General features: G+C 57.1%; 1 protein-coding gene across 9 annotated transcripts; it reads right to left on the bottom strand.

Moving 5' to 3' along the window:
• Positions 1 to 25,609, bottom strand: RIPK4 (receptor interacting serine/threonine kinase 4). 9 transcript variants are annotated; one of them, XM_089910222.1, is made up of 10 exons: positions 25,368 to 25,458; positions 20,584 to 20,755; positions 16,695 to 20,486; positions 16,102 to 16,393; positions 10,409 to 10,557; positions 8,699 to 8,748; positions 7,040 to 7,198; positions 6,171 to 6,274; positions 4,671 to 4,932; positions 2 to 2,939 (listed from the first exon to the last, which is right to left on the bottom strand). In XM_089910222.1, the coding sequence occupies exons 4-10, from the start codon at positions 16,384 to 16,386 to the stop codon at positions 1,780 to 1,782; spliced, it is 2,169 nt and encodes a 722-aa protein (XP_089766348.1). In that variant the 5' UTR covers positions 16,387 to 16,393; positions 16,695 to 20,486; positions 20,584 to 20,755; positions 25,368 to 25,458; the 3' UTR covers positions 2 to 1,779. The 9 variants fall into 9 exon arrangements, with proteins under 9 accessions (XP_022408654.1, XP_089766348.1, XP_089766349.1 ...); XM_089910223.1 differs by lacking the exon at positions 25,368 to 25,458 and having other exon boundaries at positions 16,695 to 19,857; positions 20,304 to 20,486; positions 20,584 to 25,309; XM_089910221.1 differs by lacking the exon at positions 25,368 to 25,458 and adding an exon at positions 21,872 to 25,309.
• Between the last annotated feature and the right edge of the window lie 1,697 nt (positions 25,610 to 27,306).

Raw genomic sequence — 27,306 nt, 5'->3', positions numbered from 1 at the left:
GAAAATCTACGAAGGGGACAGCAGGGTTCTATGTACTATTCTTACAACTTTTCTATATTTTAAAATTCTTTCAAAATGTAAAGTTAAGGGGAATTCCCTGGCGGTCCAGTGGTTAGGATTCCGTGCTTCCACCGCAGGAAGCGTGGGTTCAATCCCTGGTCGGGGAACTAAGACCCCGCATGCCATACGGCATGGCCAAAAAAAAAAAAAAAAAAACTTACAAAGAAATAAAAACTCTGGTGTTGGGAGCTTCTTCCCTAACAGTTCACACATGCAGGAGGAAGGTCCCAGGCTAAGGAGGCAGGAAGCCCGGGTCCACCCTTCCACCTCTTCCATCCCGCCCCAGATCATGGGTAAATTCAGGGCACACAGATTGCCCTTCCAAAGGGCATCTCCACACCACATGTGACTGACTGCCTCAGATCTGGTTTTCAGAAATCAGATTATTCGAGCTCATGTATATGAAAATGTAGTCTCACCGGTTTCAAAAAGGTCGGAAGAGAACTTAGCTTTATTGACATCAAACAGAAGTTTTTTCTTCCACGTGTTCCACATACAACAGTAGCACAACACATTAAAAGCACAAGGCATATTAAAACATAGCCAGTTCTAAGCAGTCCGGATATTTCCTGTCACAGAAAAGAAGTATCCTGCCCACAGATCCATATTAACATACATGGTACGTTAACATCAATCTCTGTTTCACACACCAGTCCAAAGGGCATGTTTGCATACAGGGTCGGGTCCTGCAGCAAGCTGACTCTAATCGTAGTATTGGGGGGCGGGTGCATGTGGGACACAGGTGACAACAAAAGAACGGGGTTTTTACATCCAAGACCGTGAGGCTGTCTCCTGGAGCTGACTTGGGGGGGTCATACCCCAAAAGCTGAGGCCCCTGCAAAGAGTAGCCGTTTGTAAAGCAGGTCAGAAACCCCCTTGGAGACCCTAAAACAGCACCACTCGGCCCAAACCGCTACCCTGCCAAGACTGACGGCTGAAAACGGTGAGGAAGGTGGTCCATCCAACTAGCTAACGCTGTTCTGAGTCCGAGACCGAGGCCGTCAGTCAGTTTTTCTTGACTTTCAGACACTTGACTCTAAAGTTCAAACATTTTCTGCAACGAGAAATGAATTAGGGCAGGTAGCACTCATGGCACACGTGTGTGGCCACCCACGAGGACTGAGTGACGGACAAATCTGGGTATGAAAGGGCTGGTGAGATGACTGTTTTTGCTTTAAAAACCAACCACCAGTTCACACTCGTTGCGCAGAAGGCGGACTATCCAATGAGATGAAAGTTTTTAACGGATCTAAAGCGACAGCTGACACCGTTCATCTGTTAAAGATATTCTTCCGGAGAACAAGAATTCCACGAAAGCCTTCTGGAACAGGCTTCTTTGCCTGCCGCTGCAAATGGAGAGAAAAGACGCAGCTCTTCCTGCACACCAGCCTTCCCAGCCGCAGGTGGCTCCGCTCACGACGGGGTGGGGGGGCTCACGGCCCTGTCACCGAGGGACCGACGGCAGGAGCGAGGGGTGCAGCCAAATGCCTCCGACCCACTGTCCCTCCGACACCGGGCGCACCCGTGGGCAGTGGTCACGCACGCTCTGATCAACCTCGTCGGGAGGGTGCGCAGGCGACGCCCAAGCAGACGCCGGCGCGAATCCCGAGTCAGCGGCCACCTGCCTCTCGAAGGCATCCCGCAGGCCGCGGACGGGGCGAGCGGAGCACGGCGCGGGGACAGGAACCCCGCGGGGGCCCCGTCTCCGGGGGCGGCAGGCTAGGTCTTGCTTCGCCGGAGGAGCGCGGCGGAGGGGCCGGGGCCGCCCTGGAACTTGAGGCTCTGCAGGTTGACGTGGGCCCCGTGTCTGAGCAGCGTCTCCACCGTCTTGGCGTGCCGGCCCCGGGCGGCCAGGTGCAGCGCGCTGAGCCCCTGCTCGTCAGACAGGTCACGCACGTCGGCGCTGACTAGCTCCGCCACCACCTCCGAGTGCCCGCCGGCGGCGGCCAGGTGCAGCGCCGTCTGGCGGCGGGGCCCCCGGGCCAGCACGTCGGCCCGCTCCTCCACCAGCAGCCTGACGGTCGCCAGGTGCCCACCACGGGCGGCCAGGTGCAGCGCGGTGCAGCCCTCAGCCGTCACGGCCTCCCTGCGGGCGCCCCGGTGCAGAAGCAACCTGGCGGTGCTCGTGTGCCCCGTCTCCGCGGCCACGTGCAGGGGCGTCTGCGCCAGCAGGCCGCAGACGTTGACGTCGGAGTGCAGGTCGATGAGGACGCGGGCCACGCGGTAGTGCCCGCGCTGGGCGGCCAGGTGCAGGGGCGTCCTCCCGTCCAGCGTCCGGGCGTCCACGCTCACCCCCGGCTGCTTGGCCAGCAGCTTGACGACGGGCAGGTGGCCCTGCCAGGCGGCGTAGTGCAACGGCACCCAGGCGTCCCTGCCCGGCAGGCCCGCGCCCACGCCACGGCGCAGCAGGGCGCGCACGACGCTCTCCCGGCCGTGCTGGCAGGCCACGTGCATGGGCGTCCGGCCCTCGCAGTCTGCCGCGTGCACGGAGGCGTTCTTCTCCAGCAGCAGCCGCGTGCTGCCCTCGTCCCCGTTCTGGGCCGCGAAGTGCAGGGCCGTCCACTGGTCCTCGTCCGCGGCATTGACGCTGACCTTCCGGGCCAGCAGGAGCTCCACGACGCCCCGCACCCGCTTCTCCACGGCCACGTGGAGCGGGGTGGAGCCCTTCCTGTTGGTGAGATTGGGGTTGGCGTTGTTAAGTAGCAGCCACTTGACGCAGTCTTCCTGCCCAGCCTGCACGGCCAGGTGCAGCAGGCTGGCGCCACCGTCCAGGACCAGGTCGACGTCCTGGGGCTGCAGGATCTTCATCAACCTGCTGGTGTCCCCGTTCACGATGGCATCCACGAGCTTCTTCTTCTGGATGTCGGTGGCACCGAGATCTGCGGGGAGAGCAGGTGCAGGGGTCACGTGGGGCTGCCTCCCCGGGCCTGGCCAGTGTTTTCTACATGGCCCCCCAACTCCCCGTGGCCTCCAGGCCGCTTTTTATCTGAAATTGCTTAAGTGCTGTGCTGTCCACGCTGGTTTAATTTAAGATCGAGTGGGGAGACCTCGGGCAGGGCAACGAATGTCTCCAAAGTGCTCTTCTGTCGATGTACAAAGTAAAAATCATTCTACCCATCCTGTAGGGTCGTGATTAGATAAGGGACGTACAACGCAGGCCCCAGCTGGTACTCAGAAATGGCAACACAGACCAGGCAGCAGCCCCCAACCCACCGGAGAGCTGGCAGCTCCTAGCCCAGGCCACCCCTCCAGGGCCCACCACCTTCTCCCAGCCCAACCTCCAAATGATCCCTCTTGTCTCAGCAATATCATGAAGGACGCTTTCTAGAATACTCCTTAAAGGACTGAGTCTCCCACTTTAGAAGGACTGTTATTCACGATGTAAAGGTTAAATTTAACATAAAAATCCTATTACATTGTTGGGTTCCGATTTAAATGAAACGAGACGCCCTCACGTGAAACATTTTCAAGGGGCCCTGCGCAGGAGGAGGGGGCATGGGGTGTATTAAGAAAATGGAATCAGCCCAATGGGGACCTAGTGTTTTAACGCTGGCTTCTGAGATGGGCCAGTGATTGGTCCTCTCCAAGCATGAAGATGTCACTTGAGGGTAGCAGGCCCCGAGAGAAACTTCTACATCTTTCTCCGTGGGAGACGGGTGCTTCTTTCTTTTCAGCCTCATCACCGGCTGCTAACCTCCAGGCCAGCCAGGCCTTCCCCACCTCTGCACCTCTGTAAGGAGTTTCCTCAATCCTAAGTGCCCCCTTTCATCCCAAATATTCCACTCTAAAAATTCCAGGAGGTCCACGGCATCTAGGAAAAGTCCTCATTCCAGGAGGAACTCCCCGATTCCCCAGGAAAAACAAGTTCCCCTTCCTCCTGGGGTCTGTACCCTTCCCGCGCCCCTCTGGCCACCCCTGCACTGTAGCCCTAAGTGTGAGCAGGCATATTTTCCTCACGGAAAGGAAACCTCGTACGCCATCCCCACAGGCAGCAACGAGGGGGCTGTAGTTAGCACCAGGCTCCCACCCAAGGGCCAGCACCTGGGACAGGGCAGGGGCAGGGGAAAGCACCTTCTAGACAGAAAACCCAAGGTATATAAACAGGACAAGGGAGTCACAACCTCGAAGGACAGTTTGCCCATCAAATTGCACGGCTATGGTAAATGGGAGTGCACGAATAAGAAGGAATGGGGGTGTTTTCCCCTCACCGTCTGGGAAAGGGGGTACACGGCTGACATTACAAGAGAGAGGGGTCTCCAGGGAGAGGGGTTCCATACATCCACTGGGCTCCCTGATGCAACTCGAGTTCTTCAACCTGCAAACCGGAGGTCAGCCCCTGTGTGCTGGGCTGGCACGGGTGAGGCCCACCCGCACAGCCAGGGGTGTGACTCAGCCCTCTTACATCTAAGTGACACCTGCTCGGCCCACGTGCATCTCTGCATTTGCACTGACGCCCAAACCCAATCAGTGAAGGGCTGCAGAAAACACAGGAGAGCTACCGTGAGGTCAGGAAACCGGACGCCTGATCCCGTTCAGTCGCTCACTCTCTGTCCGGCCCCCTGGGCCCCCAGTTAAGCGCATTATTTCCCAGGGATGGGCCCTCCACTCACCGCCCGCTGAAGACTCCCGCTCGAAGGACAAGGACAGCGACCCTCTGGAGGAGAAGGCAGAATCCACCGAGGACACCCCTGACAGCCTCTTGCCGCTGCTCGCCGACGGAAGTTTGCATGCGGAGGAGCTGCGGCCGAGCTCTTCCGGGCCCTCGAGGGTCTGGGAGATGCCCGAGTCTAGCTGGGACAGCAGCTCGGAGAGGCTGTAGTCGTTGTCAAAGGTCGGGGCAGAGGCTCGCTTGAGCGGGGTGGCCACGGGCGCCTGCAGAGAGAGCACACGGAGGGGATGAGGCTCCATCCGTGACCTGACGGGGCGGGCGGAGGAGGTGGGGAACACGTGGGTTCCCTGTGAGCCATGCAGGGAGTTTAACTCCCGTTATCATGGCTCTAGGGGGCCCAGAGACCCTGTGCTGGGTCCACCCGGCGGGAGGACATGGTAAGAAAAGACGACGACGGGGACAGAATGCCCGTCACCATGCTGGGCCCCATCTGCGCAGTGACGTGGCCCTGAGTTATCCGGACAAGATGTGAATAAGCTGCAGGAGGTGAAGCCTGTGTGCTGGCCGTGTCCACCCAGGACGGGTCAGCGCTGATACGAAACGGAGGAAGGAGATGGGCTGGGGTCCTAACAACCTGCCACCCTCCCCGGAGCTGTGTGAGTCTAGCTGGGGGGCCGCATGTGTACAAGGGTGGGGGGCAGGGGCCGAGCTACAGGGACAGCACAGCACTCCACCCCAACCCATCCTAACGGGCCCTTCCGAGGGCCCCCTCCTGCCCGGCCGCGAGAAACGCAGGTTGTGCCGAGGGGTTAGAATCTGCAGGTGACTCGTGATTCTTCCCGGTTCCCGCCCACCTGTCCCCAAATCTTCCCTCTCCTCGGGAACCGGTGGCCTGGTGCACCGAGTCACACCCACGCGCTGGGCCTTTCTTCCCCTTATGGGGGTGGTGGGGACCGGGTCACCTTCCCTGCCCCTCTGCCCTCTGACCTCATCACACGCCCCTTCCTGCTCAGACAGCAGACACACCATAAATGCTTACTTATCTCCCGGCCTTACAGCACAGCCTGGGATGATAACACCAGATATCACCCAATAAAGTTAGTTTAGCAGGCTCCACTTTACAAGCCTTATTACCTGAAAGGTATTTATTTAGTTAGCATAGTTAGAATTTATCACATCTTACCTAACCTGTGTGGCACTCATAAAACAAAACGTTTATAGGCAGTTAGAAAGTGGACAGATCCCCAGCCTCGAGGTGCAAAAAGACCCCTAGACCCCCAGAGCCCAGACCCCCTCCCCAATCTGGCCTGCAGGCTTCCGAGGCCAGCTCACCAAGGCAGCAAGCTTGAGGCCGAGCAGCCAGGGGCAGGGGCAGGGGGACGGCCCAAGCCTCAGAACAGGGGGCGAGTGGTCCAGGCTGGCAGGGCATTTGCAGAAAAGAGAGACTCAACCCCCGAAGCCAAGTTAGGGGCAACCAGGCCCCCGGGAGGGTCCCCATTACCTCGGCCTCGGCCTCAGGTGGGTTTCTCACATCTACGTCTGGAGTCGTCTCTTTCACCTCATCATCAGGTTTTTCACACAGGTCCTCGGTTTCAGAAGTGATTTCTTTGGGGGACAAAACACAAAAGGGTATATCGCCTCGACACTGACTCACACAAATGCTCTACTTAAACGTGTGACCTCGGGCCGGGACAGAAGAGGCAGCACCTGCAGGGTCCAGCCTCTTGACCGGTCAGCATTGCGGCCTCCCAGGCTGCTGGCCCCCGGCCAAGCTCTCGGCAACCCCGCAGGGGTCCCCATCGGCAACCACAGGCAGGGTCTGGCCAGACTCCAAGCAGGAGCCACTGAGGCCCCGTTTCCCCAAGAAGCCAGACCCGCCGGAGCGCGTACCCCGACGGCCCGGCTGCCAGCTCCTGGCGAGAGGCTCCCACCGCATTCACGCTGGTTTCCCCATACGTTTTAAACGTCGTGATCAATTTCAAGTGCGTCAGGATCACTCTCCTAACCAAAGGACACAGCCGTTCCCCAGGGACAAGGCGCCATGAGAAATGCAAAGAAAGCCGCAGGCCAGCGGTCGCATCGTCCCTAAAAGATGCATTGCTGCATCTGAACCTGCAACGCCAAGAGGAGGCCGCTGAGGGCAGCGGGCCACAGCCAGGGGTGCACAGCTGGAGCTGACCACGTGGCTCCAGCCTCCTCGCCCCAGTCACAGGCAGGGGCCACAGGCGGGCACAGCCTGCTGGTGCCGGGCTCGCCCTGGCGCTCCTGTCTCTGGACAGCCTCCCCTGTCCCGGCCGTCTACTCCGTCACCTGGGACAGCGGCACGACCCTCAAGCAGCAATACTCCGGGCACCCTCTGGGGGCACTCACCTTGGAAGCTGGGCCGCTCCCGGGGGTCCCCGTGCCAGCACCTCTGCATGAGGCGCAGGAGACTCTCGCAGGTGCGAGGCCTGGGTCTGCAGACAGGCGGCAGCTCGGGGCGGTGGCCCTTCACCACTTTCACCATGATGTGCAGGATGTTCTTCTCATCTGCAAAGGGCAGGTGCACAAGTCAGGGCAGCTCCGTGGGGCTGAGGCAGGATTTCTTATCTTCGGGAGGAGTGACAACCGTAGGAAAGTTTGGGGCAGGTCACCACCACCTGCCCAGGAGACACGGTATTTCCTCTTCAAAGCACAGAGCGTTCTGTAATCCTCAACCTTGCAGGGCACATCTGTCCTGTGTTTTCCAGGTTTTAGAAACTATCTGTGATCTACCAAATGGAATCACTGCCTTGTATCACAGAGCAGGTCTTTCTGGGCATCGAACTCAAAGGAAAACCAAGTTCAAAGGAGAAGAATATGGAACGAGATCGGTTCCAAAGGGGCCCACGCCCACCAAAGGGAAGAACGCTGGTAAGTCACGGAGTCACATCGCCCAGCCCCAAGTGGTCCAAACTGCCCTGCAGTGATGAAAAAGTCCTCCTGAATTTCTACCCCAAAGCGCAGGCCCCCGGCGGCCCGAGCGACAGTGCCACCTGGCCACGCTGAAAAGAATCCAGACCACGGACCTCCACCGAGGAGCAGATGGCAGGGAGACAGGGTAACGACGTACAGACAAAACCCTGCAAAAGACCTGGGGGCCACGTGCTGACTCCGATCTGCGTTCTTAGAGCTTTTTGGTCAGACCAGAAAAGAGTGCGTAGCCCAGGTACTTGACTTTTCCAATAAACCGAGTCAAGGTACCGAAACCTCGGGGCCAGAAATCAGCACGGTGGGTGCCTGGCAAGGGGGAGGAAACCCACTGCCCTCGGGCTGGGTGTGCTGACCCGGGGAGCATCCACCCAACGATTCTGGAGGCTGGTTGCCCCACAATGGGAATACACTTCACATGACCAAACTGTACACTTCAAAACGGTTCAGATGGTCATTTTTAAGTGATGTGTGTTTTACGATCAAAAATTAGAAAATTAAAAAAATATGTATCTGGAAATCACTACAACGGACAAACCTACAGAGACAGAAAGTAGATTAGTGGTCAACAGGGGCTGGGGTGCAGGGAAGGGAGTGACTGCCTAAGCAGCCTGGGGTTTCCTTTGGGGGTGATGGAATGTTCTAGAACCAGACGGTGGTGACGACTGTACAGCACTGTGAATGCACTTAATGCCACAATGTACAGTTTAAATGGTTAAAATGATAAATTTTATGTTACGTGTATTATATCACACACACAAAAGAATGAGCTAGTACCTAACAAGAGTCACTGAACAGACCCCATCAGATCCGTGCCTTTCCCCGTATGTGAGCTGCACGGCAGAGCGCCTTGTCGGCATATATGAAAGCCTGTGATGAGGTGGGCCGTGGGTCTCTGTGCGGACCTGCTGGGCAGGACAAGGCAGCCCTGCTCCACACCAGACGGCCCGCCAGCACCACGGCCCAGCGCGGCCCCGACTGTGATCCGCAGGCACTTCTGACACAGAGAAAGGACCACAGAGCACGCCCTCCACTGCTCAGGGAGAGGCAGCTGCATCACCCCTAGACATGTCCACTCACCTGCAAACGGCTTCTTCTGCGTGAGCACGCCCCAGATCACGATGGCAAAGCTGGAAGGGAAGAGGCATGTCAGTGTCTGCGTGCCGGAGCCTCAAGTAAAGCCAGAGGCCCCAAACACAGCAACGAGCTTGAGGAAGTCCACCCCAGAGCCTTCGAGAGACTCTGAGACAGAGAGGGGACACCAAGGTATCTTTCATGCAGTTTTTTAAGTGGGCAAATACTCCTACTGTGGAACAAGGCATGTGGAAAGCTCAAATGTCAGACAACAGACAAAACCTCATCAACTGAACTGTCAGTCCCAACAGCAGGAGGGGTTCCCGAAGGGACCGCCACCCTGTCCCTGGACCGTCAGCTCGAGGGGAGAACGGCGGAGTCTGCTTCTTTCACACCATCTTCCTGCAAACACTGGGCCTCAAAATACCGACTACAGCTCTGGGTGTCTCGAGCCCACTGACGTCTTGTGAGGGCGTGGAAAAGATGAGGGGGCTCCGGCTGAACCTCCCAGAGCCCTTTTTGGTTGTTAGAAATTATATATACTTGTGTGTAATATATATATATGTGTGTGTGTGTGTGTGTGTGTGTGTGTGTGTGTATGTGTGTTACCTTTATATCATTTATATATTAATTATATATATATGATTACTCTGGATATACCCCGAAAGAGCTCAATCTGGTAAAATTGAAAAAATAAAAACAGAATCAGAAGTCCAAGCACTGAGCTACCAGCCTGCACCGGGTTAAGGGCAGCTGTTTACGAAAGGCAAGAAGTCCCCATTGAAAAGTAATTGAAATCTACAAGTTCAAAAGTTGAAACTCTCAACTCCGAAATAAACAGAGAATCTTATTCTCCCCAAACCCTACAGGCAGGTGCCCAGCGCCCCGTGCACCACTCCCCGACAGACGTCCTGCTCAAAGCCCAGCAAAGCACGTGCACGGGCGGCTACGGTCAAACCAGTCGGCCAGGACTCCAGGCGGTGGCCGTGACCCAAAGGCGGGGCTCAGGGTGACAGTCACCGCGTGTGAGACAAGAACCACAATGAGGGGTTTACGTGCCTGCTGGCACCCGCCCTCCTGCTTTCCTTCTCCGAGAAGTCTGAGTGATTAAGACCTTTACCATATGGGAAAGGAAGGCGCCAAATGATTCACGACTGCTCTCCAGCACAGAAATCCCCGGTGCCAGTTTGTGAACAGCCTCTAGGGTGTCTGTGCTCCTGTCACGCGTAAGTGACGTTAGGAAGTGTGAGCTCCGGGCCACAGGGGACTGGATTCTGGAGCCTGAATCCACACGCAGACAGACACAGAGACCACTTGAAGTAGCAGCTTCTCTCAGCAGACAAGCTATAGAGCCCATGTTCCCTACATCCTACAAACACCAAAGCTTTCACGGTGTGGGAGCTGCCCGTCCGGTTGCATAACCGGCTCTAACTGACACCAACCACTAACGTTCTCCATCCTGGGCCAGCAGCGCTCACAGCAGAGCACTCCCTCTTGTAAGCCAGTCCTGGGGTAGCCCGTACCCTCCACCTAAAAGCCCTTTTCCTTTGGACTGAATCTCTTATCTGGTGGCACCCTCCACCTAAAAGCCCTTTCCTTTGGACTGAACCTCTTATCTGGCGGCACGGAGGAGCCCCTGGCCAAGCCCCCCTGCAGAGCACGAGGAATCCAGGTGCGGAGCCCCTGGCGGCCTGGGGCTGCGCGCCTGACACACACCTGTACACGTCGTGCTTGGTGTCGAAGAGCCGGCTCTTCTCCCGGATACGCTCAGGAGGAAGGTAGGCGATGGTGCCGAAAAGGCCGTCCATGCTGAGGTCCTGCGAGTGGGACAGCCCGTTGCACTTGGCTAGCCCGAAGTCGGAGATCTGCAACGCAGCGGCGGGAAGGAGCTCGTCAGGCTTGGCTGGCAGCTTGCTGAGTGAGGCAGCCGGGGTTGCTGCTTCGGGACGTTTTATCAGCATGCCCTCCCCCAGGACCCTGGCAACATCGGGGGCAGGGGCGGTACCCCACCCCCACCCCCAGCTGAGCAGGTGCGGAATCGGCACCACGGCTCTCACATCACCTGCGCTCCCCGGCGCAGGCGGGAAGGCCCAGCCAGCCTGGGAAGAACCATGCCTGAAACCATTAGGAGCTTGATGGACAGGGGAAAAGATTACACTTGAAGGAAGGAATTCACTGGCAGAAGGAAGGCAAGGGAGGGGGCGCCCTCAGAGGCAAAGCAGTTACGCAGTCGCACAGCTGGGCCGGTGGGCACGTAGCAGCTGCCCTCTTCAAAGGGAAATGCGCCGTCAGAAGCCCTTTAAAGCGAGCAAAACACAACCTGCCAACCTCGGCGGGGCCTCTGTCCTCCACCTGGAACGTTCTAGGAACAGACACCTGCTGGCTCCAAACACAATACCCAAACGACAGGTGTGACATACATCCCCTCCGCCGCAGGGCCCACCGGCCCAAGGGGCACCTGGACCCAGCAGCTTGGGCCCCATACACCTCTACCTCCGCGTCTCCTTAGGCCAAGGCGTCCTGAAGGCTCAGGGGAACCCACAAGGGGGAAGTCACTGCGGGGCGCCCGCCCTCCCCCCTGCAACCCGGGGTGTGAATCAGAGCCCTCAGAGGCGGTGAAACGCTGTGTGGGATTAGGCCACACTCTCTGGCATTAAGGGACTCAGGATCCACGTGGAAAACGGCCCCTTCATAAATTCTCCTCCGAGGCGCGTGGGTTTTCTAAGCCTTCTGATTAACTCCGGGCTCCCCTCAAACACACCTCTGGAGTGATGGGAAATGCGGCTGAGTCAGGCCTTTAGTTCTGGGCTCACCTGCCCACAAGGTGAGCCAGGGGCCTGGGGTCATCACCACTGAGCAGGGCGAGTTTAGGACTGGGGACTCGCTCCTTCAAGGGGTCTCTGACCACATCTGTGGGGGGGGGGTCGTGGGGGATGGGAAGAAAGCCTGTGACACTGGACCCGGCCCCCACTTCTGCAGTCAGGCTCTGCCCGGTGGGGGGGGGGGCGTGGGTCCACACGAGTGAGGCCGGCCTGGCCATTTCGGGGTCCCCAGCAGCGGTCCATTCTCTGACCTCCAAGAAACTTTCCACTCGGGAAAGGGAAGTGCCAGTTCCCCAGAACGAACCCATCACCCCAACCCTGCAGCTCGGGACCGGGGACAGAGCAACGCAAGGTAGCAGGTGGACGAGCGGGAACGTTTCAGTACCAAACTCCCAGCAGTGTGGACGTGTCAGATTCAGGACTGAGGACAGACGGGGATGCAGGGATCCTGGCACCTGGTGCCCAACCCCCATGTTGGCAGCCTTTTCTTCTTATTTCTGCTGTTTTCAGGTACAGCCAGCTGCTTCAAGATACACACTTGACGAAAAGAAAATAAGCCTAAATTCTACGTAAAACCTCCGGCATCAAAAGGCAAGCTCAGAAATGAGAATTCTCTGATGGCCACCGACCCTCCGGCCCACAGGATTTCTCCACCTGCTCTTTCTCACCTGTCCTGCCCAGGGAGGGCCTGCCTCGTCTGTCCCCGGGTTCCCAGACAGCAGGACAGTGTGGCAATCCCTGAGAACAGCAAGCGCCCTATAATTTACAAACGAACCCGCACTTAGCGTCCGCCTCGGTACTGCCCAGAGCCAGTGCTCACAGGGGCCCCCAAGACATGGCCCTTCCCCTGCCGGGCCCAGCTGGATGAGACTAACAGAGACTAACAAAGGGCCGGGTCAGGGCCGTGCCACCTTGGAGTGAAAGGCCATTCTGGACCACAGAGAACAGGACCCTGGGTATCCAGCCCTCTGAATACAGCCTGGTCTGGGCAAAGTGGGCCCCAAGTATAGCTTGAGATTTTAAATCAAGTTATTCCATTATCAACTTGAAATGCGTTTACTACTGTCACTAAAATTAATATTTTAGTAGTGATATTTAGCATACTTAATATTAACCTCACATATTAACTTAATATTAAAGTGTCTTGAATACACTTTCCAAAAACAGGTGGTTGCTGTGAAATTTTCAGTTCCAGTCATCCTACGTATGGACAAAAAAATGTAGCCTCCAGGGACCAAGGGAAGGGGATGGAGTGACAACTTAGGATCTTATTTCAAGATTCCAGATTAAAGTTGTATTGCCAAAAATAACCATCAACTAAAAACTGCCCAGAAATCGAGCGGCCGACTTAGAACCTCAGATGAGGCTCCCGCTGAGTTGTTCCTGAGGATGAAAAAAACGCATCCTGTGAATATATTTTCTGCCTGTTTGGGGCTGTGCAGGGTGACTGCCCACCTGGGTAAGGAGTCACAGGGCTTCCCTGGTGGCGCAGTGGTTAGGAATCTGCCTGGCAACGCAGGGGACACGGGTTCGAGCCCTGGTCCGGGAAGATCCCACATGCCGCCGAACAGCTAAGCCCGTGCACCACAGCCACTGAGCCTGCACTCTAGAGCCCGCGAGCCACAACTACTGAGCCCACGTGCCTAGAGCCCGTGCTCTGCATCAAAAGAAGCCACCACAATGAGAAGCCCACACACCGCAACGAAGAGTAGCCCCCGCTCGCCACAACTAGAGAAAGCCCGTGTGCAGCAGCAACGAAGACCCAGCGCAGCCATCAATCCATCAATCAGTAAATTTATTTATTTATTAAAAAAAAAAAGGAGTCACAGAAGTGCATTCCCCACCTTTGGGAAAGAGGGGCTGGTGGCCTGGCCACCTCCTCGGAGCTGCAGTGTCCCCTCCCTTCCTGTCAGTGGAGACTGCTCCCAGCCACCCCAGGTCCTTATTAACAAGCCCCTTGGTCCTTTAAGGAATGTTCACCCACTTCCTAAAACTGCCACGAAGTGCCAGGCCTGCCAAGCCCGGGGTTGACAAGCGGAGGAGGAAGAAAGCGCTCAAAGCAAGGAGCCCTGGGAGCCAACGCAGAAACGACCACAAGGACATCAGCCCCGAGTGCCAGCGAGCGGCACTCAGCGCCCTACTGGGCGGGCGTTAGGTCCTACTGTGTACCCAGCACCGGGGACCATCCCTGGACGCAGGTCTGCATCCCAGCATGGACAGGACAGGAGGAGACTATGTGCTGGCCACTCCCGGCACCCAGAGCACCAGCCCTCGCCGAGCACGCCCACAGGCCAGGCGAGGAGTCCCCCAGCAACAGGGCCACCACCCCACCTGCCAGGGACAGAGCGCGCGAGGGCTGTGCTGCCAAGGAGGACGTCACCGTGGTCCTCAAAGGGCGGGCCTCCTGCCCCAAACATCCCACATGGCTGCTAGGAGAGCGGCCCGGATGGTGGGAAGGGAGTGAGCTGAGATACAGGCCCAGTTGGGCCAACTGCACTCCGTGACTCTGAAAAGACCGCTCAAAGGGATGGGGTGCAATCAGTGGGGTCTCCCTAAGAAAGGCACGTTCTATTACAATGGCATCTCAGCATCCTTAAAGACGAGTGGAAGGCCTCCCCACACCCTGTACCCTAATCCAACTATGCCTCCTGCTTCTACTGCCCCTAAAAACCCAGAACTTGCCGTGACTTTTCTTGGGTTGCTTCCTCCTCCGAAAGGCCCTTCTGCAGGTGCCCCCACTCCTGACTGGTCCTCTCCGAAGACCAGTCCCATCCAGTGACACCCTCACCCGAGCTGGAGTTCCAGGGACTCCTCTCCCACTGCACCCCCAGGGGCTGTCTGGACACCTACCGCCCGCTACCCCCTCTGCCCTCGTGCGCCACTGCGTGCCACCCGTGATGTCTGTGAGCATCTCATGTACGGCAGTGGGGCGGGTGGGAGACCAAGGGCTCCAGGGCCGCAGAACCAGGTTCTAACCTCTGCTCAACCACATACAGCTGGACAACACTGGCCCTCGATTTAACCCCTCTGAGCCTCGGCTTAGCAGGAGCCACCGTCCACTCGAAACCTCCCCTGGCAGACGGGGCAGCTCCCAGAGACAGGGCCTTTGCGCACAGTGGGGACCCATCCTCACCTCCCCTTGCTTGTGCTCATTCAAGTTTGAGATCAAAGGTTTCACTCTGACTTGGTGCCCACGGACCCCACGCTGGTCGTCACAACTCTGCAATGCTCGTCGGGGACAGAGTCCATATGTGAAGCCAGCACCCCAACCAGAAGGAAACAGGACTGCAGGGATGCTAGAACTCAGGAAGGCTGGGAACCACCCACTTGTTGTTTGTTCCCTCAATTCCCCGCTTCACTTTAGCGGGAGGGTACTTCCAGCTTCTGATAAAATCTCATTCTCGAAGGACACGGCCTAAGGACACCTTGTCGTTAAGTGTACGTGGAAACTGATTCCCCCACCGGCCACAGGCTGGCTCAGCCAGAGTTCTGCGCCTGCTGCAGAGTCGGGGTGCAGGGGGGTGGCTGTGTGCGTACCCCCGGGCCCAGCCCTCCTTCCACGGCGCCGAGGAGCCGGAGGGGACCCCGGCCACGGCGTGTGGCCCTTCCTGACCCGCCCTCCTGAGGGACAAGGTGACCTCAGCAGGTGGGCGAGCCTAGAACCCATGTCACTGAGTGGGAAAGCCACGGCTAGTGCCCCCCACGGTGCGACACGATGGCCCTCCAAGGGAGAGACATCTTCAAAGAAACACAAACCTACCACACTAACAAGGGCCAATTCCAAGGGGACGGCACCCGATTTTAGTTATATTATCCCTCGTGCTTTTCTGCTTTATAAACTTATCAAAAAAAAAAGATCAGGGCTTCCCTGGTGGCGCAGTGGTAGAGAGTCCGCCTGCCGATGCAGGGGACACGGGTTCGTGCCCCGGTCCGGGAAGATCCCACATACCGCGGAGCGGCTGGGCCCGTGAGCCATGGCCGCTGAGCCTGCGCGTCCGGAGCCTATGCTCGGCAACGGGAGAGGCCACAACAGTGAGAGGCCCGCGTACCGCAAAAAAAAAAAAAAATCAGAACTCACAGGCGTTGAAGGAAGAGAACAGAATGAGTCCCTCCAGGGCCCCTCTCCACAGCACGCCACAGCCCCCAGTTCCGAGCACCCCGAGACTCCCATCACCCTGAGCCTGGGAGCCACCAAGGGGAAACAGGCTGACCCAGCCCCACACGGAGACGGCCGAGCCGAGGTCCGCTTCCCAATCTGATTGTGTAAGAGGGCCAGTGAGACCGGAATCCACAAATCCACAGCCTCTTTTTCCGGGGTGCCCAGAACCTAGAGTCCTGATCCAGGACTTGGGGGAGTGACCCTTGTTCATAAGAGTCCATTTTCCAGTTACACATCTGTGGCGTTTATACCAGCCACACATGGCAAGACTGGGGATCCTGATGCTGAGAGAGGCCTCTGCTTTGAGTTCTTTCCCGCAAGGGAACCACCTCCTCTTCGGCCCTCTCGCTGGCCCTGAGGTTCCAGCCCCGCAGCTCCCCACCCAGGGCATCCATCACTCCGGCCACCTGGTCCCCTCACGTCCTTACCTTGACGTGGTAGTGGGCGTCCAGCAGGATGTTGGCGGGCTTGAGGTCCAGGTGGAGGAGAGGCGGGGCCATGCAGTGCAGGAAGTTCATGCCCACGGCCGTCTCGTGGATAATGCGGAAGCGCAGGTCCCAGGGCAGCGGCTCGGAGGCCAGCAGCTTCTCCAGGGAGCCTGTCTCCATGTACTCCATGACCAGGCCCACGGGCTCCTGGCAGATGCCGTACACGGGCAGGATGTAACGGAACTTGGCCATCTCCATCTTCTTGGCTTCCTCCAGAAGTTCCATGCGCTCCCTGGAAAAGTTCAAAGACGTGAGGAACGTGTGCACAGTGGTCACCTGGCCACAGGCACTGTGGCCAGGAGATAAGCAGCTCCACAGGGCTGAGAAAATTACTAAAATGCACGTACATATGTGTACAAGTGCACGTATGTGTGCGTGCGCGCGCACACACACACACACACACACACAGAGCTCACTGTAATGTCACATATTAAATTCTAGGCCTTCCCATGTCTTCAGTCCATGGTTATTCAAACGCATCTACGCGTCGTGGGGTTGTTGTAAGCAGGGAGGAGAGAGACTGCAATCATTACCTGAAAACCCTCAGGTAGCACTGAGCCAATGCAGGCTCCGAGCTTCAGATGACGAGGCCGACACTCACAATCCCTTCTCTTGGGATGACGGAAGGGACGTTTAGGTTTGACCAAAAGCTTTAACGAATTATCCATCCAAAGAGCCCAGCCCCCTTCTTTGTGAAGCCCATCACTCTGGCTGGCCCCATCATTCCTAAACCCTAACCCCACACTGCAATTAACGGAGCCTGGTCTAAAGCAGGGTCTGCAGACCGCTGCCCAAGAGCCACCTTCTTTTTAAAACCATTATTTAAACTGCAGTAAAATGTACGTAACATACTGTCTGTCGCTGTAACCATCCACAAGTGTGCAATTCACGGGCATCACATCCGTTCACGACGTTGTGCAACCAAGACCATGCACTCCACCCAAAACTTCGTCTTCATCCCAACAAAAACTCTGGACGCACTCAACAGGAACCCCTCCTTCCAGGCCCCGCTCCCACCCTCTCTTCCACTTTCCGTCTATGAATCTGCCTGCTCTAGGGATCTCACATACGTGGGATCGTGTAACACCCGTCCTTTAGTAACTGGCTTATTTCACGCGTCATATGTTGTCCAGGTCCATCCACGCTGTAGCACAAACCAAAACGTCACTCCTCTTATGGCTGAACATTATTCCATTGTATGAACATACGCATTGTGTTTATCTGCTCCTCTGCTGATGGACAAGACCCTTGGGTCGTTTTCACCTTCCGGTTACTGTGACTAATGCTGTACATTTATACACACCGGTGTTCAAGTCCCTGCTTTCAACTCCTTTGGATACGCGCCGAGGCGGAGAGTTGCCTGGTCACGTACTGCTTCAGTGTTTAACCTTTTGGGCGACTACCAAGCTGCTGTCCACAGCCAGCCCCTGTTCTGTAAAGAAACTGACTGCATGGCAGTCTCACCCATGCACGTCCAGCGGGGCGGAGGCTGTCTCCGCACTCGCGGCAGAGATGCGCAGCTGCAACGCAGGCCCCGTGGCCTGCAGAGCCTCAAAGGTCTACTCTCTGCCCTTCACGGAAAGTCTGCCAACCCCCGGTCTAAGGTCACTTCCTGGTGCAGCCTTTACAGACTAGTATCCAGGGCCTTCGTCGGTGTCAGCGTGATGGGTCAAAGTCTCAGAGTGCATTCAGGAGAAGAGGCCAAATCCCACAAGGACAAGGCCTGGCCTGTTCTCAAACATGGCCACCGTAGAAAGCACCCGGGGAGATGGCTGAAACGCAGACTCCCGGGCTCCGCTCCTGGAGAACAGGCTCTAGGTGGGTGCCAGGAACCTGCTTTCTAGGAAGCTCCTGAAGGAAGAGTCTTGAACCACACAGCCTATGGGAGCTGGGAACTGAGGCAGGAAGCAGCCGGGGCGGCCTCAGGGACCCCCAACCCCCTGCCAGAGAATGCAGATTCCCACACAAGCCCCCCGGCCCATGACCCAGGACGGCTCCGTTCCCACCACGGGGGCTCTTCTGGAGCTTGGGTGCACCTGCCCGCCCCAGTGCGCCTGCGCCTGCTTCCCAGCCTGCTGGAGAGTCAGAAACTACCACGGAAATGAGGCTGCTTCCTACTGATCTGACCTCCTCTCTGAGACCGCAGCTCACTCCCAGGCCTCCTTTACAGGTATGAAAACACTTCCCAGGGAGGAGGCCACCTGCAAGGAGGAACCACGCCGCACTGTTTACCAAGGTCTGCAGCACCCAGCTCTGCCTGCGGTGGGCTCAGCTGGACAGGACCACAGCACCCCTGCCCGCGCGTCCAGCCCCTGCATATGGGAGGGGAGTTCCCGCCCCTCCGCCCTCCCCCAGGTGAGCGCTGGCCAAGGCGGGTGTCTCAGGGAGAGGATCCCTGGGTGCAGACCGGTGGTTCTCCCCTGGGGGGACTTTGCCTCCGGGGGACATCGGGCACCGCCGCTGGCATCCAGCGGGTAGAGGCCAGGAGCGCCACCCTGCACCTTGCAGCACACAGGACAGCCCCCCGGGCAAAGACTTCTTACCCAGCCCCAAAGGCCAAGAGTTAAGCCTGACAACCACTGGAACAGAGCTCACGCATTTTCAGCCAAATTTAAAATAAACCACTAAAGGGATTTCCCTGGAGGTCCAGTGGTTAAGACTCCGCACTTCCACTGCAGGGGGTGCCGGTTCGATTCCTGCTTGAGGAGCTAGGATCCCTCATGCCCATGCCGTGTGGCCAAAAAGAATTTTTTTAAATAAACCACTACAGTCTGGAATTACCCACCTAAGTACTCCCAGGAATTACTTTAATTTTAATCTGCATCCAATTAAAATTCATTTATTAACAAGTATTTACTGAGCACCCTCTACATGCTGGAACTGAGGACGAAAGAGACCCCTTCCTTGCGCCTTCAGGGTATTTACCTTGTAGGGGAGAAGGTGGAAAATCACCCCTAAAAAAAGAAGTGTAGTTGAAAATCCAAGTTCTCTGAGGGGGAAGTACAGGGACCTGGGGATGTTTAATAAAGGGGGTCCCTGACTCAGGTGGGCAGAGGGCAGCAGCGAGGGCTCGTAAGCTCTCAGTCCCATTCCTACACCAGAGCCCCAGGCTGGAAGCAGCAGGGGCGGAGCGGCCACGAGGCACTCAGGGTGGTCACCGGGGCCCTGGCTACCAGAAGTGCAGAGAGAGGAAGCTGGTGGGTGCAGGGCCCATTTTCCAGGGAGAATCATTAAGGCCTGGTGACCGACTGGACGTGGAGAAGAGGGAGGTAGCAAGGATGACCCTAGACATCTACTGGGAATCACTGGGTGGCTCCCCATTTATGGAATCAGCAGGAGTGGGGCAGGCAGGGGGCAAAGGGATCAAGACTTTGGCTCTGAACAGGCTCAAGGAGCAAAAGAATCCCCCTGGCGTCAGGAAAGAGTGCGACAGGTATCAGGAGTGAATCATGACATGACTATAGGACAAAACTGAGCTCAGCATGACGTGTGCTCTCTTAGCACTCTGGTCAAAGATCCAATGAATGGAAAACACGATGTCCACAAGAGCCCCCGTGGGGGTCCCCGGGCCGGGCTGAAGAGTGGGTTCAGGTGCCTGGCCCAGGCCGGCCAGCGCCGGCTACAGCCACAGTGCTTGCTGGGTTCCAGGGTGACATGCAGGCAGACCCCAGCGCTGTGCCCGGTCCCGAGGGACATCTGAAAGAGGAAAGGGCTGCATCAAGCAACATTTCAAATAAGGGTAGTCATTTAAGGAGAGAAAACGGCACCCTCGGGCCCATCTCCTTTCTCCTCCCCGGGGGGGAGACCTCACGTCGCCTACACTAACCAGTTCAACTGCACTCCTGACGCTCTCTCCCGAGCTGTCGCGGCGGGGATCAGTACCGCTGCCGCTCTGTTTCCTATTTTAAGAAGCAGTTTTGCGACCTGTCTGGTCCCACTGCCTTTATTCTCTGTTAAAGTGGCCGCTGTGCCACCGCTCCCCACCAGCGTGAGTCCAGCACGCTGCGCCCATGTGGCCCTGGCACGGGTCCGGCCGCAGGATGGACAGAGACCCGCTTCCGCCGGGAGACCACGGGAGGATCCCTCCAGGCCCGCAGGCTTCCAGGCACTACAGGTTCCGGAGTTACAGGCCGGCCACTCACAAGGATGGCTTTTTTCCGCTTTCAGCAGACGTTCTGAGACGCAGCCGGACCGACAGCTGAGGAGGATGTCGATGACGCTGAAGCTGGAGGTGTCGTTAAGTGAGGCTCCATTCGCCCAAAGGGCTGCATGTGTCAGAGCCAGGTGACTTCTGACAGCTGAGCTCACTAGACTCCGGAGAGCAGCTGGCGGGAGAGCCCCGCCCCAGTGCACCCAGGTCAGCAGGTTTGCGGCTCTCTCCCCCGCCCCAGGCCCTCCCCACCGCACTGAGAGCCCATTTACCTTAGTTTAAAAAAGGAGGGGGGGAGTGAGCCACTGCAGCTGTCTGCTCCAGAAAGCTGGCCACAGCCGGAATGTTCTCAGACAGCCCGCACCCTTTCCGGAAGCAACACCAGGCAGCTCGGTCCCGCGGACCACGCATCCCAGGACAGCTCGTGGAGGACGGCCAGCTATCCTGGAAGATAAGGCCTCGTTTCCAGGACAAATCACCTTCTCCGCGACAGCTCAATCAGAAATGCCTAAGAGCCGAGGACCCCGCCATGGCTGCATCCCTGGGGCGAGGAAGGAGGTCCCGGGATCACCCAGCAGGGGGTTCCAGGGGACCCCCCACCCCCACCCCAGGGAGCCCCTCACTCAGGCCTGGGGAGTGGGTTGGCCGGGCCCCCTAACCACCCTCTTTGGTAGCGTTCAGAAGGGTCGGCACAAAAAATGTTCATCCCGTTTACATTCTAGTAACCACTGAGCCGAAATCCAAGCCACCCCATCCTCTAGGCCTTTCTTCAGCTGCCCCTAGGATACCCTCCAGTGCCCACTGCCCCCAGCTCCGCAGCTGGCAGCACCACCAACTCCATAAGCCTGGGCTGGGCCCTCTCCGGGCACTGCTGGAGGAGGCGGGAAGGTGCCTCCCACCCAGAGTGAAGCCGTCACTGTGTCAATTATTTTCTTTAATATATTTTCCTCGAAGCGGTGTTCCCGGTTTATACCCACAACAGCACAAGGGAACTGGAGATGGATATACTGTGATGACTATTATCACTTTAGCACCTGAGCGATCTTCAAGTCAGTCCCAGAGCCCAGGTGCGGGAGGGGGGCCGGGGGGCTGCAGGAGCCCAGCCTCCTCACGGCCACACCGTCAGCATCAAATCCCACGCCACCCGGTGACAAGTGACCTTCCAGGCCACCCGAGTCCACAGACATCAGTTTTCATTCATACAACCTAAGAATGGTGACGTGCTAAGAGCGTGTCTACAATTAGGCACAATTCAGTGGGGCTGGCGTCGTATTTCTCCTCTGTAATCATTCCCATCACACCTCCTTTCTCCCATTTGGGGAAGGGTTGCTAATTCAGTTTCCCAGCAGGAATGGGGACAGCACCCCTGCCCCGCCCCTCTTGGTCGGAGATGGAAAATCTAGGCATTAACAGGACCAAGTCGGGGTAAAATTTGTTAAAGACACTTTATCCACAGCACTTACATCCATTCAATGTTTCTTCCCAATTGAGGCTGGCCAAAGCATATCTCCCCCACCCCAGGGAGGGATTCGGGGTAGGGAGAGATATGAGGAATCTCACCAGACTGATTATTTCTAAAGGACACTTTCTGGAGAAGCAGTGGGGTTCTCCTCCAGGCTCCACCACAAATTCCAAAGACATCCAGCGGGCGAGGGAAGCTTTCCGGAGGCATGTACCTTGGAAGGGGGAGAAAACGGGCCCTGGGACAGGCCTGCTGAAAGAGGAGTAGCAGGAAACTACGGGAAGAGGGAAAAGCGTCGGGCTATAGGGAAGGGTGCCCTGTAACAAAGTGCTCCTCAGAGGGAGAAACCTGTGAACCACTTGTGGGAAAAGGCAGCAGGAAAAATGGTTTAATCATTTGTTACTGATGCCTCCCAGCCAGGCCTTCTCACTGCGCACCAATCCATTTATGTCCCCAGGGAGCCTGCGAGGGGTTCCCACACTGCTATTTTTAAAACTGACAAGAGCCGGGCTTGTCCAATTGTCAGCTCTGTGCTTACAAACCCGGGGTTTGCTCGGGCTCGCCCTGACTAGCCGCGGCCGAGCTCAGTTATCCTGGGCTTCCTCTGAGCCAGGGGCTGGGGGCCGGAGGAATGGGCCTCCAAGGCTTAGTTCTCACCTAAATGGGAATGCCCCCCCCCCAGCTAGACTCCGGCCAAACCCTCGTGATCCCCTAATGAGGGTCAGCCAGGGTGGCTACACGTCCCCCCAAAGCTCCCAGATGTGTCCGTAAGAAGAGCGAGTGCAGATCAATGGGGTGTCACTTGGGAACTCGCCGGGGATGCCCCTTGGAAGCCCCTTGGCAGGTGTCTCTCTGCTCTCTGGGAACTTCAAGGGGGTGTCTGGGACTGGGCAGCCCCTGACCTTCCCCACCCAGAAGTACCTGCTAACGTGGCCTGGGGCAGCCTGCTGCTCCGAGGGCCCGGGGTGCATGCTGGGGATCAGGCCCTGCTGGGGTCAAGGGGTGGCATGAAGATTGGGGCCTGCCCGGAGGGAGAAGCAGGCGATGAAAAGGACCCACACCTGTACCGGCGGTGGGTGCCTATGTAACCAGTGCAGGAGGCCCCGGGAAAGAAAAGGTCAGGCCCTCATGGCAGGGGTGAGAGGCGCCACCCTTCAAACAGGTGAGACAAGGCTTAGCCGGGAGGGGCATGGGGCTGAGGGCTGCACCAAGGAACCCCAGTAAAATCTTATTCCCCACTCCAGGGAGCATCTTGCAAATAGAAGGGTCAAGGTGGGAGGCAGCTCATCAAAAGAGCACCGAGGCCACCTGCCAAAACCTGGGAGGATGGGGAGCGCAGCAGCCATTTCCAGGCCTGGAGGCAACGCCGCAAGGCAAGCAGCTACTTCTGCACCACAGCGGGCGTGACACAAGCGCCTAACGGGAATCTCAAGCCAGAGAGAGTCAGTAATGAATCTAGAAGACTCTTCTTTACAAGGAGCAGGGGTGTGACCACCGTCTCAATCAGAGAGCCCAGCTCCTGCAGCTAATGCGGAACGCCAGCCTGCCCCACCCAGCCTGGCAAAGTGCAAGAGGTGAATCTCTTCCTGTTGGGCAATGCTGACCTCTACCCAGCTGTCCAGTACATGCCACCACCTGCCTATTTGGGGCAGGGCAGGAAAGCCTTCCAGGTAAAGGACAAAAAGCTTTGCAACCAGGCAATGCAAGATCCTAAGTGGCCCGCCTCACGTGACCCCACCTCCAACTGGGCCACCCAAGAAACAAGGGCCTGGGCGCTGGAAATAACAGATCCTGAGGGTGCAGGCCGCTGCGTCAGCCTGGGGACGTGCTTGTTACTCGGCTCTTCGATACACGACGTTGGTGCTAAAACCTGCGGCTGACGAAGAAACCTCGGCCAGACGACTCCAGCAGGCAAATAAACGTCCCCGAGAGCGTGAAAATACCCACACACCGGCAAGGGTCGTGCCTCTCAGGCTCTAACTAGGGACCGGCATTCAAAGAGGTTTGGATTTCATCAAAATAGCCACGGCGCCCCTCCCAGCCTGAGAAGTTCCTGGGATCCGAGGGAGGCACAGCTTCACAAGTAGCTCCCCTTCGCGGTAGTGATATTTGCGTGACACTCGCCACCACTCTACTGAAGTTTCCAAGAGACACTGTGCTCGAGGCTTAGAGCAAAAAGCCACCAGTAGCTCTGCTGTATAACCTCCCAGGCCAGGAGGAAAACACAAAGCCACTAAGTGCGCGGGGGCTTCCTCCCCTCCGGGACCTGAGGGGGCACACGCTGCAATCCTCTGTGCACCTTAGTCCAGGGACACGCACACCACCATTCTGGGGGTGAAAAGCTGGAGTTTGGAGGCCCCAGCATTCAAGAAGCCGAGGATTAGAAACCAGGTCTCTGAGACAGCAAAGGAGCTGCTTTTCTGAGTCTGTGTCTGTTCGGGGCTGACTGTACAGGGGGCTCTCCACACAGAACACAAAACACCACACACCTTCCATGTAGAACACAAACGTCACCAAAGGATAGGTAATTTAAATGCGCTCAACCGAAGCTTATAAATTATTAAAACGCAACCGTAAATAGTGAACACCCCCTCACCCAAAAAGAGCTACTTCTCAAGACCCTCCTCCCACCCCACCCCTAAAATTATATACACAGATCACAATCCACCGACCGAATTTAACTGGGGCAGCTCCGGTCCTTTCCAACCGTCTTCTTTAACTTGAGCACCTCTGTTACCGAGGGACAGGCAGGTGGCCTCCCAGTTTGGGGATGGGGAAACTGGGGTTCAGGAGGGCACTATGGTCCAACCATAAGTGCAAGGCCGCTCCGCAGAGGCTCGGCCTCGAAATTAAGTCAGCTAAAACGACAGGGTACGGCCAGAGAGCGCTGAATGTTGGAACCTGGCACCCCGGGCCGCCTGCCGGACCCCACGGCCAGGCCCAAGCAGGGTAACGCCGACGCTCAAGTGCCCGGGCGCCGAGGAAGCCTGGCCAGGCCAAGTCAGGGCTTCCGACCGAAATAATTACCGTCTTACACCAATTTGTGCTCCAAAGTAAATTACTAAGTAAGTCGAACGGAGTCTAACTAACTCACAAAGCCCAGATCCCCACACGGCACTTTTTCTAAGCCGGGCGCAAACCGCAGCGCCCAGGTGGGTCCTGGGCGGGCCGGACGAGCCTCCGAGGGGCGCGGGTCCAAGGCGCAAGGTGAGCCCGCGACCCTGAAAATCCGGGGCTCACCGGAAGCCAGGTAACAATGCCGGGCGCTGAACACCGTCTTAGGCAAACGCGGCTTCCCGAGGCTCCCCCTAAGAGCCGCAGCCCGGGGCACCGGCGTGAGCAGTTAGACCCGGAGCTCGCCAAACCACCCCCAACGTCCCTCCGGCCGAGCAAAAGGCGCAGACCCCGCCGGGGGCTCACGGCCTCGCCCGGCGTTTGGTTCTCCTTCCGAGGCTGCTCCCGAGGCGACTCAGGTGGAGAGAACGGGAACGCCCGGAATCCAAGCACCTCGGCCCTGGCCCGCCGCCGCGCGCCGCTGTGAGGCCGGGCCCCGCCGCCAGCCCCAGCGCCGCCGCCCCCGCACGGGCCGCTGACCTGTCGTCGACGTGCAGGCTCGGCGAGCACTTGATGGCGAGCCACGTCTTCCAGTGGACGTGGCGCACCTTGTACACCTGCCCGAAGCCGCCCGAGCCGACCTTCTCCCAGCCCGCGAACTCGTCCGCGTCGAACGTGCGCAGCAGCCCCAGGGCCCACGGGCTCCGGCTCTCGCCCTCCATGGCGCGCGTCTAGCCGCAGCTCCGCGCCGCCGCGGCAGCCCAGGTGCCCAGGTGCACGCCCCGCCCACTGACGTCACGTCCGCAACGCGCCCCGCCCCCCGGGCCAGGTCGCAGCAAAACGACCCAAAGACCGGTGAGGACCCAGCGCTGTCTCCCCTTGTGCTCTGCGTGAGAAGGCGCCCGGGCGCCGCGGGCGGCTGTTGACCTGCGTGTGCGCGTGTGTGTGTTTAGATGATTGTAGAGTCATATGCAGTTGTAAAAAATAATTCACTCCGCCAAATGTTTCCCCAGTGCTATAACTTTGCAAAACTTTGCAAAAAAAGAAAAAAGTAGATACTGTGATACAATCCACCGGTCTTATTCAGATTTCCCCAATGTTGTTTGTCGTTGTCAGTGAGTAAGAAGTTCTATACAATGCGATCACCTGTGTAGGTTCGTGTATCTGTCACTACAGTCAGTTTATGGGACATTACATCACGTGAGAACCCCTCCCGTGGCCCTTTGATAACAGAACTCCCAAGCCCCGTCCGCCACTAATCTTTCTTCTATTTCTAAAATTGTGTTATTTCAAAATACATTATGTTTGCACACAGGAATCGCATAGCGTGGGAGATTTTGGAATTGGCATTTTGCACTCAGCGTAATTTCCTGGAGATCCACCTTTCGCTTTTTTACACCGAAGTTTCCACTTTGAGAGTAACATTTTTTTTTTTCCAGTTACCCCGACAGCAAATCTAAAGTGCATTCCAAAGACAGCAGGAGTTCCCGTTCTTTCCTAGAGCAGGGCTTCTTTTCACTTGTAGAACAGGCCACTTGAGAAGATGTTTTTCCACCTTTGGGAGGAAAAAAAAAAAATTCCCAGCCTGAATGCAACCTGCTCTTGGAAAGATATCTGGGTCAGAGGTCGGGAAGTGTAATTGCGAATTTCTTCTACGCCTAAAAAAACACTCATCGGTGTAGACTGTGCAGTGAAGGAAGATTTATTTTTGGCCAAATGAGATGAATAATGGGGGCAGGATGGGGGAGCATTCTAATGACGTCATCTGTATTTTTATGTTAGTCACGGAAAAGGAGAGGTTGATCTTAGCCAGCACATAGAAGCCTCAGACTCAGCTTCTACAGACCTTACCTTCCCCTGGGCACGTAATCGAATTTTACAGCCAGTAACTGAACCCATTCTCTCCCGGGGCTTCTCTTCCGCGGGTGCTCACACATTGGAACAGGACAGTGCTTGTTCCAGGGCCCCGGGAAGATCAGGCAGCCGCATCCTTTTCCATATAATCTTGAAATCACAGTTGGTCTCCTTGAGACTGGAGTGGCAAATGGTTATTTCAAGCTTGTTTGTGGCAAATGTAACTAACATTTAAACTAACATTTTAAAAATAATCGGATTTAAAATATATAAAGATACCTTGAAATACATAAACATGGTCATTATTTTGGTGGGAAAAAAGCAAACTGAGTAGAAAATGAGTCATCGGTGCTGTTTGTGGCACCTTTCTCTAGACTTGCTTTCACATCCAGAGTCTCATCTACAGGAAGTTCGGCGGCATCGGTGACTAACAGTCCACACCAGTCTAGTAATAAAACACACCGATTTCATGTCTTTAATCACCTGCTAGCTCCACTCGACAAATATTTACGGAGTGTCTGCAGCAGGCTCAGCGTTGGGCTCCTGGGCCAGCCCCCAGCTGCAGGAGGATGGGTCCAAAGATCCAGGCCACAGCGGGGTGGACTGGCCTGGCTTCTCCTCCAAC

The sequence above is a fragment of the Delphinapterus leucas genome, chromosome 4 (assembly GCF_059928025.1).
Source record: "Delphinapterus leucas isolate spDelLeu-1000000601 "Yukka" chromosome 4, BTC_Dleu_Yukka2, whole genome shotgun sequence".
NCBI lineage: Eukaryota > Metazoa > Chordata > Mammalia > Artiodactyla > Monodontidae > Delphinapterus > Delphinapterus leucas.
This window is presented reverse-complemented; position numbering and strand designations above follow the sequence as displayed.